At 39.0% G+C, this 15,866-nt stretch overlaps 3 protein-coding genes across 7 annotated transcripts; 1 reads left to right on the forward strand and 2 right to left on the reverse strand.

Annotated features, from left to right (window-relative positions):
* The first annotated feature begins 3,295 nt into the window (after positions 1-3,295).
* On the forward strand, positions 3,296-8,426 carry syf2 (SYF2 pre-mRNA splicing factor). Its single transcript, XM_004082390.4, has 7 exons — positions 3,296-3,398; positions 3,681-3,782; positions 3,989-4,114; positions 5,137-5,254; positions 6,344-6,434; positions 6,848-6,946; positions 7,584-8,426. The coding sequence occupies exons 1-7, from the start codon at positions 3,381-3,383 to the stop codon at positions 7,747-7,749; spliced, it is 720 nt and encodes a 239-aa protein (XP_004082438.1). The 5' UTR covers positions 3,296-3,380; the 3' UTR covers positions 7,750-8,426.
* Positions 8,427-9,083: 657 nt separating this feature from the next.
* On the reverse strand, positions 9,084-11,980 carry LOC110017476 (arginine/serine-rich protein 1). 2 transcript variants are annotated; one of them, XR_002872629.1, is made up of 5 exons: positions 11,766-11,980; positions 10,836-11,455; positions 10,582-10,757; positions 9,503-10,243; positions 9,084-9,419 (listed from the first exon to the last, which is right to left on the reverse strand). XR_002872629.1 is itself a non-coding variant. In XM_020713409.2 (5 exons), the coding sequence occupies exons 2-5, from the start codon at positions 11,434-11,436 to the stop codon at positions 9,288-9,290; spliced, it is 981 nt and encodes a 326-aa protein (XP_020569068.1). In that variant the 5' UTR covers positions 11,437-11,455; positions 11,766-11,980; the 3' UTR covers positions 9,084-9,287. The 2 variants fall into 2 exon arrangements, 1 of the variants encoding a protein (XP_020569068.1); XM_020713409.2 differs by having other exon boundaries at positions 9,503-9,574.
* Positions 11,981-12,779: 799 nt separating this feature from the next.
* rsrp1 (arginine and serine rich protein 1) lies at positions 12,780-15,716 on the reverse strand. Of its 4 annotated transcripts, XR_002292892.1 has the most exons (6): positions 15,527-15,716; positions 14,451-15,072; positions 14,197-14,372; positions 13,792-13,853; positions 13,204-13,557; positions 12,780-13,116 (listed from the first exon to the last, which is right to left on the reverse strand). XR_002292892.1 is itself a non-coding variant. In XM_011490527.1 (5 exons), the coding sequence occupies exons 2-5, from the start codon at positions 15,055-15,057 to the stop codon at positions 12,985-12,987; spliced, it is 987 nt and encodes a 328-aa protein (XP_011488829.1). In that variant the 5' UTR covers positions 15,058-15,072; positions 15,527-15,716; the 3' UTR covers positions 12,780-12,984. The 4 variants fall into 4 exon arrangements, 2 of the variants coding, with proteins under 2 accessions (XP_011488829.1, XP_011488830.1); XR_002292891.1 differs by having other exon boundaries at positions 13,204-13,853; XM_011490527.1 differs by lacking the exon at positions 13,792-13,853 and having other exon boundaries at positions 13,204-13,275.
* Positions 15,717-15,866: the final 150 nt, after the last annotated feature.

The raw sequence follows: 15,866 nt of genomic DNA on the forward strand, positions 1-15,866 counted from the left end.
ACATTGAATAATTATCCATTTTCATAACATTTATTAGCAGACCACACAGATGCTCTTTCTTTACATTTGCGTGAGTGTAAATGAGACTCAGGGTGTGGAAGTTTCATGACACGTTGGAGTAACGTTGCGTATCCAAGGCAACCGTCATCTCTTCCTCTGAGAGGAAAGACAGAGAAAACAGCAAAGTGTTAATTATTTTGAGTACATAAAAAAAAAACACATTAGTGAAGCAAATGACTCGTCTATCACTGCTACAATGTTTACAAAGAATGCGTTTTTATTTTTTGACAGGTGTAATTTTGAGAGTAAGGGACAGTTTCAATGTAACGTCATAAAGGTAGTTCTCCAAAATAAATCAGGTAATCGACATAATGTAGGCCAGGATTTTCTAGGAACACACTTTCATAGTCTATTTGGATGCTCCTAATTTCTCCCAGGTATCAAATGTTTATGAGCCTGTAAATAGGTAACATTTATTACTGTCAAAGGTTTGCACATTTGGTTAAACGTCTCGTTTATCCAGGTGATATCTTGAAATTGAGTCTTGGCATCTGGACTTCAAATCTCTCTTGAAGAAGGAAGATGGAAGTCCAGATGCCCAGAGTTAATTTTAAGACAGGAAGATTGTTTTTTTCTTATATTTTTACAGTGATATCAAATAAAACTCATATACTTTTTTTTTATTGATTTGTTTTTCTCTTGTGTAGATTGACAGTGATGTCATTGCTTTGGAGGACGATGCAGCTCTGGGACAGAAACAAACAACACACACAATCACAATTCACACCAATTTAGATTAACCAACTATAAATCTCCACACAGAAAGCACCCCGTTACAAAATGCAAGCTTTTTTATTGACAAATTCCAAATAAATAAATCTCTTTTTACTCACCTCCTGTTCTTCTGTTAACACAGTGGCCTCCTCTGGTAAACATCCAGCATGCAAAAAGAAACTTAAAGAGAACATTTTTGTTACTTTCACTCTGGCACGTATGACTCCACAGCGCTGCTAAAGATAAGTAGCTCACAGGCCTCTGTAGTTCTGAGATTTAAGTCAGAATGCTGAGAAAAAAATTAAAATTATGAGACAGAAGTCAGAATTCTAAAACTAAAGTCAAAATACTGCGATGAAAAAAAAAGTCAGAATTCTGAGCTTACTCTCTAATTGTCTTTCGTACATTAATGGATTTACAAAAAATCTTTTAAATGTTCACAAAGTTTTATCAAGAAAGTTACTTTTTCCTCAGTAAATAAAGAACAATGTGCAGGAACAGTCATGAAAGAACAAATGTCCAAAATAAAAAAAAGCTAACGTTTGAAAAAACAAAAATAAAACATAAAAGTGTTTGCCCCTTCTGACGGGAAAATAATTCACTGAGATGTTTTATTCCAAACTTCTGTTTTAATGTTTGGAAATGTCAAAGTGCTAAACAGCGCCTGATGGACCTCCCTCTGATTTGAGAGGTATTTCTCGTGAAGATGTTTTCCTTTTTGCACAGTCCAGCCGTGCCCATTACTGCACCCAGCGGTGTTTTGCTGTGCTGTGATGTGCTCCCATCTGGTTTCAAGTGAAAATGCATCACTCCATTAACATTGCCTGTGATCTAGAGGATGCTTTAATCTAAGACTATAAACTCCACTTAATTACATCCTCCAAAGGAGCTCTATTAGTATAATGCAATCAAACAGGGAGCCCATCCATTTTGGCAAGTCAAACATGCTCAGATGGCTTTTGAAAGTGTTTACATTCGTCTTCTGATCAGATCATAAAATCATATTTGAAGGTCCCGAGTTCCAAGGCCTTGATTGATGCATGCGCTTGTGAATACAAGTAAAATGAATTAGTAATACATGCAAGACTCTGTTCCTTTGCAGCAAAAAAAAAATAAAAAAACAACCTCCGTAACAATTGAGTTTTGGAGAGTCTAAACAGACTCTCTGTGTGGCAAGCTGATGACTTTATGCTTGACCTTTCATGCATCTCACTTCATAACCCCAAGTCATATTCATAATTGCTTTCTGTGTGTGTCATGCCAGATTTCGAAGCCGGGTTTTTCAATGATTCTAAACTTCAAAGGGAAGAAGGATGGTCTGGTTTAAAACTACACACTTAAAGCTTCCCTGTTAAACACAGTATTCCTGGCAATTGCTTTTGCCATGGTGCCATGATGAAAAGGGCTGACATGCAAACAACTGAGACCAATACAACAAGCCTGGCATTGTTCTTCACGTGTAATAAGTTAAGTCAGATGTGCAAAAACTAAAGTCTGAGAAATATCAACAAAAGTTCCTTGAACCATGTAAGTTGTTAAAGAGGGTAGATGTGTGATGTGAATTTTTCAAATCGATCAAAGGTAAGAGGTAAAAGTAAGTAAAAGAGAAATGTTTAGTGGTTTGTTTATTTCTATAAACAGCTAATTAGTAGTACCCAGCTTGACTTCTATTAATCCACCATGATAGTAAAAACGAGTTCTACTGATTTAAACCTCTTGAAAGATGATTGTTTGTGTCTCTTCTTTCTTTTTTTTTTAGCTCTGACGTGAGGAACTGTTCACAACTGTCAAAAGTGTCAAACATGGAAGACCCTGATACTAGACGAACAGGCTGCAACAGGGAGACTGATGACAATTTATTTGGAAACAAAACACTGCAGAGCAGGGAAATTTAAATGATCTGGAACTGAGATTAAACAACAGTGATATAAAAATGATGAGACATGGCAGCATGAAAAACGAATATGTGGGCTAAGAGAAAACTCACTGTGATGTGCAGGCATGTATTTAAACTTATTAAAGAAAAATTAAGTAGTAAGTAGGTTGGAACACAACCAATCAATACAATCAAGGAAAGCACAGACAAGACAAACTCATTCAAAAGATAACTGGAGGGTAAATAAAAAAAATTAAAAAAAAACAGCAGCAGATTTAAACAGGAATGCTCAAATATAATACTAATTAAAACATTTATGTTAGGTCTAATCATGATCTGTTGTATTTCATTTTAAATGTTTATTTAAAAACGCCCTCATTTTGTGACTTTCATGAAAAAGGTTGTCAGTAAAGTTCTGATAAAATAAAAAATAAAAATGTCAATGATTTTAAATAAAAGGTCAAATTTAATAAATGCTAAAGAGTTGAACATTTTCCAAAAAAGCAGTGTTGTAATATTAGTACAATAGAGTTCTACTGTTACAGTTGTTATTGTGATTTCTTTTAATGATATTTATAATTTTTTTTTATTATTTTAGCTTGTATGTTTCATGTTTGTTTAAAATTGTTTAAATGTGTTTTATTCAGCCTTTCAGAAAAAAAAAACCTTTTACGTAATATCCTGTCCTCGTGCCAAACTTCCGCTCTTCTGCTTCCTTTGAAGAAGAGCAATGGCGTCACCTGAAGTGGTTAGTTTTTTGTTGTTTTTTAATCTATACATTTCGGCTATACATTTCTGGGAATCACATTTATTCCTATTTAATATTTCCTTGTCAAGTAAAACGATAAATCTCTTAACTCTTGTTGTTTACCGTGTTGTTTTTTCAAGCTAACCATTAGCTAGTTAGCCTAGCCATTAGCTAGTCACTAGCATGGTAAATTCTGTATTTGGTCTTTGTTGTTCTTGACGGTTTTTTAACTGAGCTCGCTGACATTAAATTGCACCATTCTGTTTCCCTTTTCGTTTGTAGGAAACTCACGCAGCTGCAGGTGACGAACAACAGACGGATTCTTTAGTCTCGCAAAAACGGGAGGCGAGGCTTCGTAAATTTCGAGAGCTGCATTTTAAACGGGTCTGTCTGTTCAGTCCAAAATATTTGACCTTTGCTATGATTATGTTAAAATACCTAACCACGTAGTCATACATAAGCGGATTTCTTAATGAATTCTGTAATTTCAACTGATCCAATTATATTATATTATTTATATAATTTAAATCCAATTTATATATGATGACTTACATATTTTACTTTTATGGGTTTGTTTAATTAATCTACAGAACGAAGCACGGAAACAGAACCACCAGGAGGTTGTGGAGGAGGATAAGAGACTGAAACTGCCCTCCAACTGGGAGGCGAAAAAAGCCCGACTGGAATGGGAGCTTGCTGAAAATGAAAAGAAAAAGGTTTGTGTGTGTTTATGTACTCACACCAATATTTTCCGAAACACAACATTCTGTTAAGGTAAATTGGGGTTGTGATTTAAACGCCCATTCCAATGAAAATGGTGTTTTTAACATTTTCCTGTGGTTTTTTTCTCATGATGGAGGGGAATATAATATATAGATAAGCCTAAAAATATTTCTTTATTCAAATTTCAAATTGTTGTGAATCAGGAGCTGACGGGAAAACGCAGTTGGTAAAGCTTGTAAGTGTGACATAGAAGCTGCATTTTTGGGCCTCAAGCTCCCACTGTGCTCCATTCTTGTAGACAACTAGATCCATGCACATCTGCGTTCTCCTCGTGCCGCCTGGGATCTGGCTCAAAACTAAGGCTGTATGGCGCTGATAGTGCTCGCCATTTTTGTTGCACTTGTTATGTTAGGTTGGAGGGTGTGAGAGGCTGTAAGCTAGCAGGAGAGAGTTGACCGAAGGATTTTGGGAAGCAGAGGCGGGCTTGAATCGTGACAACAGATCCACCTACGACTCAGCGGCAAATTTCTAATTAACTCCAGCCATTTTGCTGAAACTATGTCCTAGAAAATGACAGTTTTTTGTGTGTTTTTTTTTAAATTCTGGCTAAAAACTGCATAATCATAATAAACAAACCACAGGAAATACTTTAAAAAATAAATCAAAAGATGGAATAGGGTGGGATTTTAAAGCTCTAAAAAAAGAAGCTGGAGTACAATCCTCTGCTCTATACTAATTAAAAAAGAACCTTTGATGTTTGTGTCTTTCTGTTTATTTCCTTTAAAGTCAAATCGCAGACATTGATTGTGAAATGTTGAATTATACTCAATTATGTGACAGATTCAGTGTTCAATAGAAGCTAAGATGACATTCGGCTTCATGAAAGAAAAAAATCTTAATCTTTCAAACGATGTATAAATTAAACAGTCTAACAGTATATACCTATAGATTCAGAATATTTACATTCTTAGCTTAAGTATTAATTGCAGTATTTAAACAAAGTGTGCTTTTGTAGGAATGTGCTGCCCGTGGAGAGGACTACAACAGAGTGAAGCTGCTAGAAATCACCGCTGATGATGCAGAGCGGTGGGAAAGGAAGAAGAAGAAGAAAAACCCAGACACGGGATTTGCAGGTTGGTATTTGTAGGAAAGACTGACGCCAATAATTTGCTCATACTTGTTTTGTGGGATATTAGTGAGATAATTGCAGCATCATTTAAAGATTAATTAGTGGCCTGTTGGTGTACTTCTCCAATGCGAGATGCCCCCAGAGAATAAATCTGAACGATTATTATTTATTTATGTTCTGATAAAATCTTTCAATCTTGTGGCGGTGGAAAAAAGCCAAGCAGCTAACAGAATCTCTCTAAACTAATAAATGTCAATGTGAGCTCTGTTTTGGAACTAAAGCTTTACTGCTTTCTCAGAATTGGATCTGCAGTGTTTCCTCTTTATATCACAGTTCCACTTTTGCAGTTTTTTTTTTTTTGCATGCTCTTCTTTATTTCCAGCACATCCTGATTGGCTGTAGAGCATTGTCAATCGGTTTCAAATTTACATAAATCTTTGATCGCTAACAGTGTTATTTTAATGTGTTGGACTGATTTTTCTTGGAAGATTTGAATTTTGAGAGTTTAAACAGCTATTTTGCAGTTAAAGTAAAGTAAAGAGAGAAACTGACAAAGATCAGAAGTAAACATGCTGATGAAATGAACTTCTGAATTGATCCTACAAGTAGTAGTGTTTCTAGAGTGAACCATTGAAGTCACATTCCAATTGGCTTTTGACCTACGTTCAAAGCATTCCCAGTAGTCTTTTAATTATAATTGCCTTTTTTTAAGCCAAATAAAAAAACCTGTTGTTTTTTAAAATCTTTGATCTTAATTGATGATCTTCAGCATTGCAGCTTCACCGAGATGTTTTCAACGGTTGCTTTAAACTGTTAAGATTTGCAGAAGAACAGCTTCTGTTCAAAACCAAGCTGGGGAGGGGGCAAGTGCCCATCATTTAAAGCTGTTTTCACTAAATCTATCAAGAAACCCGACTAAATGGCTGGAACTCTGGGAGAGATCAATCCCTGCAGGGGCTTGAGGAGAGGACAGGAGCTGGCGAGTTGCCTCCGGTCCTCCCGAAGCCTCGTGCCTGCTTCCTGTTTGTTCCACTAATTATACCTTCTTTTCTTCCTCTCTCCATGTCTGAAAAACCCTCACAACGGACAAAAGGTTACGCCGAGGCCCAGTTCCGACAGTACCAGAGGCTCACAAGGCAGATCAGACCAGACTTGGAAAGTTATGAGAAGCTGAGGGAAGACAGGTGAGCTGAACTGGAAACTGGTGTCCTTAAAATACGCTGCAACCGCTCAGAACAAACTATAGACAGAAAAATCAACTAAAGTGATTGGAAGTTGAACCTCCTCGTCTTCCCAAAAACGTATGATGTTCACCAACGCAGCCTCTCGGTTTTGCTTTGAGCCAGAACTCCAGAAATGAGTTTGATTTGATTATTGTTGAAGGAATTCATGCTAAGGTTCATGCCTAAACGTTTTTCACCCTTAAAAACAAGCTGCTGCATACATAAGCTCAAAAGATGCACCAGATTTGCCCCGAAGCCCCACTTTTCCCATTTGGATGGTTCCAGTCACGACGATGGAAGAGAAAATCTACTTTGTTTTTAACGCTGATTATTCTTAATGATGTATTTCTAATTCTTTTGCCGGCGCTCCACAGCGGTGAAGACTTCTACCCCACGTCAAATAGCCTGATCCACGGCACCCATGTTCCCACAAAGGACGGCATTGACCGCATGGTGGAGGATGTTGAGAAACAGTAAGTCACATTCACCACAGATAAGAGCCAAAATGTCTTCCAACGTTTTTGACCTTTTTGCTTAATTTGAGTCTGGCCTCTATAACTATCAAGCACTAATCAGAGCCAACAAGCAGAGGGTTAATCATAGAACATGTGCTTTTTTGTATCCATTCATAAACTCTTTTTGAGCGCTCTTCCTCTAAACGCTGGTGACCTGTACGGCTGTAGCTGTTAGGATTGCCACGGTCACATTCACAGAGGAGCTCTGAAAATAGCTGGAATTTCCACATTTTAGATGGAAATATTAAAATCCTCTAACGTCTTGTACTTCAGTCTTTTAGTTTTTCCATGAACTGTTTATTAGCAGAGAGCGCCCCAGGCTTGTGTCGTAGATGCAACTGTTGGGCATTAGACAAGGTTCAGCTGCCAGTGTGACGCACCTAAAAAATGCTTTGAAAATACTAAATCATGAGCTTGGGAGCTCTCAAACTGACAGTTGGGGTTTTTTGTGTGTGTTTGAGGTTTTTCTTATTTTGGGGGGCATTTTTTGTACTTCCAAATTTAAATACACAGTCCTAAATTCTGGTTAACATTGGAAATGCCACAGAGGGAGCACAGACTGCTTAACAGAACCTTTAATAATCTGCTTCCTCAGGATTGAAAAGCGTGCCAAGTACAGCCGGCGCCGAGCCTACAACGACGACGCAGACATCGACTATATCAATGAGAGGAACGCCAAATTCAACAAGAAGGCTGAGCGTTTCTACGGCAAATACACGGCAGAGATCAAGCAGAACTTGGAGAGAGGCACGGCGGTCTAAGAGGCATCCGTCGAGTCCTTCACTCTTTCTCCAAATTGAGGAGTGTTTTTTAAAGCAGTCTTTATGTTACACTGACAGATATCCCCACGGTTTTTCCTTATATAATATTAAATGTTGAACAGCCATTTTTCTTAACCTTGCTTTGAATTAAACCGTTCCATAATTGCATCCAGTTATCTCATGACAGATATTTTGAACCTGGGCCTGAATCCCTGTCAGACCTCTGGGCATGTTCTTCAGAGCATGGAAACCAAAAAAAATGCTTGAGTGTAAGAGATTGAGAAGATAATGGTTATCAGTGGAGTAATTCAACTTATCACCTCTATCTCCCCTGAGGTTACAACATGAGCAGCAAGGCCTTGTGACTGGAGATCAGAAAAGCAAACTGTTTCACATCCAAGTGTCAATACACCTCAGAATGTGGGGGAACAGCGCCCTCTGCAGGCGATGGGATGGTTTTCAGAAGATTATTTTAATCCAACTGGTATTTTTTGTTAGATTATCCCCCGTAGGTTTGGGTTTAAAGAGAATTTTCCACACATTTGCATTAACAATCACTGTTCTGATCAGGTCACAATGCTTTCCAGGTCATTTCAGGGTAATACTGATCCAGCAGGGCAAAAAGGGCAGCCATTGCATCTCCAAGAGCACATTAAAAAGAACCTCAAATTTAACAGTTTACAGTTTCAGTGATTATTTTGTTTAACTGAACATCTTACTTGCCTAAAGATCATTTTTGATGAGATCTGGTGAAGAAAATAAATGACTGGTCAAGAATAAAAACAGGCTGTTAAACCTTGACAGAAAATGCAGTCTGAGTGGATTGAGTGTAACCCTTGTGCTATCCTAGGCACTTTGACATTGGGTGTGGGGTCATCTAGACCCACTAGAAAGTGTGCTGAACCTTTTGTCAATGATTTGTGTTCTTCACTGGTGTCTATGGATTACATGAAATCCTCTCCACCTTTATCATGGCAGGGATAACACGTCAATGTAAGGGTGGGTTGATAAGAGAGATAAGGGTTAAAACAAACTAATCCTATGAATAGGAAACAGTCTTCCACAGACATAGGTTTAAACTACTCGACATTCCAACATGAAAATAGGTTGACGTCAATACGACAGCAAATGGCGCTGGTATCTCCAAGTGCAATACTGACACCACGTGGCCGCTATGAGAAACTACTAGCAGGTTGTTGCAAAGGCCACCTCATCACTACAACTGACCCGGTATATATTTAGTTCAAACTTTTGGAAATTCTGAAGTAAATGTTTGGCATTAAGACCTTTATGAGCAAATCAAATAATAATTATAAATAGATTGACAACACAGGCTTTATCAAGAAAATATTTTATTGGACAAATAAATACGCACGATGTATACAAGAGGAAAATTTCCCACCTGAATTGTTCACCTCTTCTCATTTAAAATGTTCATATCTGAAAGAAAAAATGACCACGAAACAATGCTTCATTATATGTACAAACTATTTACAACATTTACACGTCCATGCAGCTACACTGTTGTGGCTCTAAGCTCATTTGCGTGCACTTTGGCCCGAACCGATTGGAATCCAGCTGCCGTAGGGCTTCCTGCTTTCATAGCTGTCCACTCTCGACGTTAGCTTAGCAGGAGATGGAGCAGCTGCAGTTGGTTTGGCCACAGAATTCTGGAAGAAAAGAAAGAAGCTCTAAAATAATAGTTTGAAATACAAAACTTAATTTCACCATAAGTGGTCATTTTTCCACTTACATTCAAGCTGAAGGCAATTTGCCCTTTAGAAGACGGTCTCGGGCTGGACACTTCAGGCTCCACCTCAATGTCCTAGATTCAAAAAGGGAAAAAATAAAAGGTGAATTAAGGGCAGAAAGGAGCAGTATCCACACAGATCAGTTATAACAGGAGCTTACAATCTGCTCCCAATTAAATGACATTTGCAGACAAAGGAAAGGAAAAATAAATTCTACCAAAGATGGCAGAAATTCACACAAAAGTAAAGCAAACAAAGGGATGCGGGTTCCCCGTCCCTGTAGCACACATCTGTGTACCAACTTATCTGTGACAAACGGAGAGGTGTTCCTGTTTTATAGTTCTCTTGACAGGTATAGTCACTATTATGAAGTCCACACACCTGTGCCCCATCAGCGGACGGAGATCTCTGTTAAATAAATACCAATTTCATCTGCAAGCATAAATACATTTGAAGAGACAAAGTTCTACATATCTGTATAACTGTGGCTCTCTCCTACCATTTGAACGGAATTTAAAAATCTGTTTTTAAGTTCTTAATCTGTACTTTTTCTTTCACATAACCTAAAATAACAACGGTGTAGACTGCAGATAAGAGTAATGTGTTATTAAACTGAACTGATGACTTAAAAAGTTACATAATTCATCAGATAACCTTTAGGCAAACAAATACTTTTGTCACCCAAGTCACATGAACGCCTTTTTATCCCAGGTGCCGGTGAGTGAAGATCACCGTCATGTTATCTATGAAGACAGGAATAAATACAGAGAGTACACATGTTCTCCTTCATGGTCCAAACGTTTAAACAGAGCAGAAAAGTCATCACAGAACTGAAGATAGAGACAGTCCAAAGGTTCTTGAAAGTTTGATAAATAATTTAAGAACATACTAAAAAGGAAAGAAAAACAATCATTGGTATAGTCTTATACTTTGAATCAATGCAGGTTAACAGTCCATCTCACAACATTTAACAACTTGCACTTCTACACAAAGGATGTCAATTTTTAATGTTTTAGTGTGGGATTTTTGTTTTCACTAACTCCCCTGCATCAACAGTCTTAATACCTGTCTTAATACCCACCTGAGGTCCAGTCCTTTCAGAACCTTGCCTCCTCCTGACCAGTGGTTCTGGTGACAGTGGTCTGGGCTCTGGTTCCTCTGATAGGATGGGTTTCACACTCTCAGGAAGCTCTATCTTCTCCACCCCAAGGATCCTCATGGCGTTAGCCTTAGCAGCTTCAAGCAGTTTCCTTTTATCTGGAAAACAATCAGGTGCAAAGACGTCATGAAATGTCTCCTGCAAAAATGAACTTGATTTTAATGTATTTAACTTACCGTCAAGGCTTAAACTGACAGAGCGCACCGGACTCCTGGATCTGGATCTGCGCCTGTAAAATCTTGGCGGGGATGGAGATAGAGTGAACCTGCTTCTAAACTGGCCAACTGGTCTCCTGTAGCGACTCCAGCGACCTGAAGACCTGGAGCGGGATCTTGAATATCTGCGACGGCGGTAGTATCTGTCTGGTGTTGGGGATCGGCTGTAGGAGCGGGAATGGGCTCTGTAGCGACGTGATGGGGAGCGACGGTAGAGGCGCCGGCCAGATCTTCTGTGTTCATCACAGCGACAGCGAGATGAGCGTCGGCGGCAGCGGGGATGAGACCGAGACCTAGACCGAGACCTGGACCGAGACGAGGACCGGCTCCTCGAGGATGAACGGGAGGAAGATGAAGATGAAGATCTGTCCCGTCTTCCTCGTCTCTTGTAGTGACCAGAACCAGAAGAGCGGCTCCTGCGGCTGCTGGAACTGCTGCTGCTCCTCGACCGGGACCGGGAATGGGAAGAAGATCCGGGGCTTTTCTGGTCAAAGATCACATTGAGGCCATCGGTGTGGCGAGCCTCGGCCATTGCAGAGTGAGAATTTACTTGTTCAGCCATAGTGTTGAGCTGCCAAAGGCTAAAAAAAAGAGAAGTAGTTAGCTTACAACATTAGCAAGTACACAATAAAACGACAGTGTTGTGTAACAGTTGCTCAATGGCGCCCCTAGCAGGAAAAAAAAGCTGTTGCGTAACGATAAAATGTTCTGGAAATTTCCATGCTCAACCGAACTAACGGAAAAGCCAACTACCCCGATATACTTTCGCTTAATCCTAATGTACATATTTTTAATCTTATTTGAAGGAGAATACACATTGATAAAGACGACACATCTCCCAAACACAACTTTATCATGAGTAAATTACGCTTTTTTGGTCAGACTACTTACCAGGTCGCGTGAAGGCTGCCTGTTTCCCAAAAAATTATACGAACAAAGACACAAACGCCACCAAAAAGATCGCGGGTAACGTTTTCAAGATATAGCGACTAAATTTAAATGTTTTTGTTGATTTTTTAGCTAGTTGCGAGGGTTAGCCTCGTTTGTTCAATCGTCCTCGAATACGAACAGCACGCTGTCGTCACTCCTGACTAAAGGACAACCCACCAGGCAGCCAGTTCTATATAGCAACCTTCTGGAATTTTCCATTCTTTAGCGGACGATTCCATTCCGCGAAACCCTACAGCCAGCTAACATTTAACAGAATTCAATATGGGCAGATGGTTGCCATTTAATTCAAATTTCGACATTTAAATGTATTGTATCAAATAAGTAAATAAATAAATTAAAATTGAACAAGTTAGTTACAGGTTCAAGAATTGATCAAAGTCAGCATTTGTATAATAATATGAATAATTAATAAACATTACTGCTTTGATAAATTAGATATTTACACTAGCCTAAAGTCTGAGTTTGGATATATTACCCTAGATACCTCAGGTATTAGCAAAACTCAAAGTTATTTAAAAAATAAATGAAGTTTAGGTTCCATCAAAGAGGGATTATGGCACACAAGGCAGTTATCCAAAAGAAATATTTTTATACAAAATTATTCACAAACTGATTAGTTTAAAATACCTACATGTTTCAAGAAGATTCTATGTGGCAAAAAAAAGAAAAGAATTAAACTTTATTTTTAGCCTTTGAGCATTATGATTTAAATCAAGTTTCCTTGGTTACCTTCTGCTTGATATGCTTTGATTCCGACTTTAACTTTTTAGGCATCAAAGTCATACAGTTTCTTAAAGGTTAATGTTTTTTTTTTTTTTAATTAAAGTTCATTTAAAGCACATTGGCATGGTTTTTAGTGTTCCAGCATGTCATCCATGTGTCTAACAAGTATAATTCGTTCATTTTCACAGCTCCCTAATTCATAATGCAATAACTTGAATGAGACACATTCCATCAGTTCAACAAAACTTTATTTACATCTATAAATTTACAATGCGCTATATAAATAATCCCACCTGATACGAGTTCTTCAAATCTTCACATATAAAGTTTTCACATCTGAAAGAAAGAAAATGACCACGGAGTGATGCACCATTCTTTTTATATAAACTATTTACAACATTTACACAGTCTATATAACCACTCTGTGGCTCTAAGCTCATTTGCGTGCACTTTGGCCCGAACCGATTGGAATCCAGCTGCCGTAGGGCTTCCTGCTTTCATAGCTGTCCACTCCCGACGTTAGCTTAGCAGGAGATGGAGCTGCTGCAGTTGGTTTGGCCACAGAATTCTGTAGGGAGAAGACAAAGCTGATAAGAATCTGAAATACAATTAAATATTTATAGCTGACTAAGAAACACAAAGTATATAAACTTACATTTGTGCTGAAAGCAATGTGTCTTTTTGGAGACATCATGGGGTTGGACACGCCAGGCTCAACGTCTCTGTCCTAATTTAAAAAAATAAATAAAATGAATTAATTGATCGGTCAGAAAGAATATTACTGCATATATTTAAGCAAATGCTCCTCACCACTTGATGCCCGTTTTAATAAATGACTAGCAAAAGGAAGTTTCCAGACTATATTAGTACAACCCTCCTAGCTTTGAAAGCGTTCAGCTTTTATGTCAACTTATCTTCAGCAAATGAAGAGCTGCTCCTGTCTTTAGTTTGACAGGTTCTCTTACTATAATGTGGTCCAGACACCCGCGCTCCGACAAAGAGTGCAGATCTGTTAAAAAACCCATGTCATTTTGTCAAAAATGTAGCCATCAAAACAAACAAAAAGTCGAGAAACAATCTTAATTTAATGTAGATGAACAAAAATGTTCATTGGTAGCTGTGATTAGTTTTTTTGTGATGCATTTCAAGTAATCCGTATCCATGTTGCTTTAGCTAGTCACTCCAAATATAAAAAGTTGCAAATATCCACAGATCTGTCACGCAAAACAAATATTTTGGTCACCCAAGTCACATGACAGCCGTTTAATCCCAGGTGTTGATGAGTGAAGACCACTGTCATGTTATCTATGAAGACAGGAATAAATGAAGAAAGTACATGTTCTCCTTCATGAAGTTAAGCGTTAGCACAATAGTCAAATAAAAACATGGGCGATAAATAGAGAAGAGTTCATGACCAAGGGAGTTACAGGAAGTAGAATACATTTCCACAAACGGGTGCAAACTTTAATTAGCAAGAACAAAATGGTAATCTTTATTTGAAAAAGATTCTATCAAATAGTAACATTAACCATGTTGACGTTATCATCAGAAACTTTACCTTCAATTTGGGAAAACAAAATCCATCTTCTATCCTCAGTCTCATTTGACTGAACGAAATATATTCTTGCCTCTTTTTTGTAATACCCACCTGAGGTCCAGTCCTTTCAGAACCTTGCCTCCTCCTGACCAGTGGTTCTGGTGACAGTGGTCTGGGCTCTGGTTCCTCTGATAGGATGGGTTTCACACTCTCAGGAAGCTCTATCTTCTCCACTCCAAGGATCCTCATGGCGTTAGCCTTAGCAGCTTCAAGCAGTTTCCTTTTATCTGGAAAACAATCAGGTGCAAAGACGTCATGAAATGTCTCCTGCAAAAATGAACTTGATTTTAATGTATTTAACTTACCGTCAAGGCTTAAACTGACAGAGCGCACAGGACTCCTGGATCTGGATCTAGATCTGGATCGACCCCTGTAGAATCCATATGGGGACGGAGAGAATCGGAATCTGAGCGGGCTCACAGGTCTCCTGTATTTCCTCCAGTGACCAAAAGGCCTGGACGGAGACCTGGAGCGGGATCTTGAATATCTGCGACGGCGGTAGTATCCGTCTGGTGTTGGGGATCGGCTGTAGGAGCGGGAATGGGCTCTGTAGCGACGTGATGGGGAGCGACGGTAGAGGCGCCGGCCAGATCTTCTGTGTTCATCACAGCGACAGCGAGATGAGCGTCGGCGGCAGCGGGGATGAGACCGAGACCTGGACCGAGACGAGGACCGGCTCCTCGAGGATGAACGGGAGGAAGATGAAGATGAAGATCTGTCCCGTCTTCCTCGTCTCTTGTAGTGACCAGAACCAGAAGAGCGGCTCCTGCGGCTGCTGGAACTGCTGCTGCTCCTCGACCGGGACCGGGAATGGGAAGAAGATCCGGGGCTTTTCTGGTCAAAGATCACATTGAGGCCATCGGTGTGGCGAGCATCGGCCATTGCAGAGTGAGAATTTACTTGTTCGGCCATAATTAGGTCCCTTCTCTGCTAAAGAAAACCAGTAAGAAAAACAAACATCCAAACTTTTAGCGGTTCTTACATCGTTTTAGCTACCCAAAAATATTTTTCAAACTAGCTAAACAATGTATCCATAAATTGTCAGCAGGTGGGATCGCGCAGATGCATTTTCTTACTAAAGATGACCTTTACAACCATGGAACAGTCCTTAAAAGTGCTCATTGATGCCCCAAGCGGTAGAGGGGCGCATTACACAACCCACATAATGGAAAGTTCCAGAACATCAAATGCATGCTAACAACAGCACAACTAGCTATCGGCATCTCCTCCTAATTCAAACGATTTCACATTTAAATTTAAAATACAAACAATCTACCGAAATAATATATCTAGTTGGTAGCAAATGAACAATATAACAATAGTTTCGGAATGAAACGGCGGCAAGATGAATCCATCCCACCATGTGTTATATTTCTCTTACCTGTCAGATGGGAAAAATGCCTTTGTTTTCCCTAATGTTGTTTTCAAAATACTTCTTAATCAGCACGGGTAATTAATATCTTAGTTTCTTTCAGCTCTTCTGACACTGTGAGCGATGTTTCATTCACTGACTCCCTGCGCGTTTTGACCGTCAGCTCGCTGCACTGCGGCTTATATAAGCTCCGTCTCCTGTTCTGGAAGTTTCCATCCTCTGCTGTTTAGCAGCATGGACTGCAGAATTCTGTGCAACATTTATTCTGTTGCACATCACTTTCTAGAAAAGGAAAACGTTGTAAAAAGTTGCATTTGAAGATAAATATGATTTGATTTATTTTGGATTG

The sequence above is a fragment of the Oryzias latipes genome, chromosome 22 (genome assembly GCF_002234675.1).
Source record: "Oryzias latipes chromosome 22, ASM223467v1".
Lineage (NCBI taxonomy): Eukaryota > Metazoa > Chordata > Actinopteri > Beloniformes > Adrianichthyidae > Oryzias > Oryzias latipes.

What these genes read in the sequence shown, in the direction of transcription:
- syf2 (XM_004082390.4), top strand. An exon ending in GAGAGCTGCATTTTAAACGG is followed by an intron (nt 3,783 to 3,988) that starts GTCTGTCTGTTC and finishes ATTAATCTACAG; the next exon opens with AACGAAGCACGGAAACAGAA. An exon ending in CCCAGACACGGGATTTGCAG is followed by an intron (nt 5,255 to 6,343) that starts GTTGGTATTTGT and finishes AACGGACAAAAG; the next exon opens with GTTACGCCGAGGCCCAGTTC.
- LOC110017476 (XM_020713409.2), bottom strand. Translation starts at nt 11,436, where the DNA reads ATGGCTGAACAAGTAAATTCTCACTCTGCAATGGCCGAGGCTCGCCAC. An exon ending in TGTCAGTTTAAGCCTTGACG is followed by an intron (nt 10,758 to 10,835) that starts GTAAGTTAAATA and finishes ATTGTTTTCCAG; the next exon opens with ATAAAAGGAAACTGCTTGAA. An exon ending in CTGAAAGGACTGGACCTCAG is followed by an intron (nt 9,575 to 10,581) that starts GTGGGTATTAAG and finishes TTTTGAATCTAG; the next exon opens with GACATTGAGGTGGAGCCTGA.
- rsrp1 (XM_011490527.1), bottom strand. Translation starts at nt 15,057, where the DNA reads ATGGCCGAACAAGTAAATTCTCACTCTGCAATGGCCGATGCTCGCCAC. An exon ending in CTGAAAGGACTGGACCTCAG is followed by an intron (nt 13,276 to 14,196) that starts GTGGGTATTACA and finishes TTTTTAAATTAG; the next exon opens with GACAGAGACGTTGAGCCTGG. An exon ending in ACATTGCTTTCAGCACAAAT is followed by an intron (nt 13,117 to 13,203) that starts GTAAGTTTATAT and finishes TTCTCCCTACAG; the next exon opens with AATTCTGTGGCCAAACCAAC.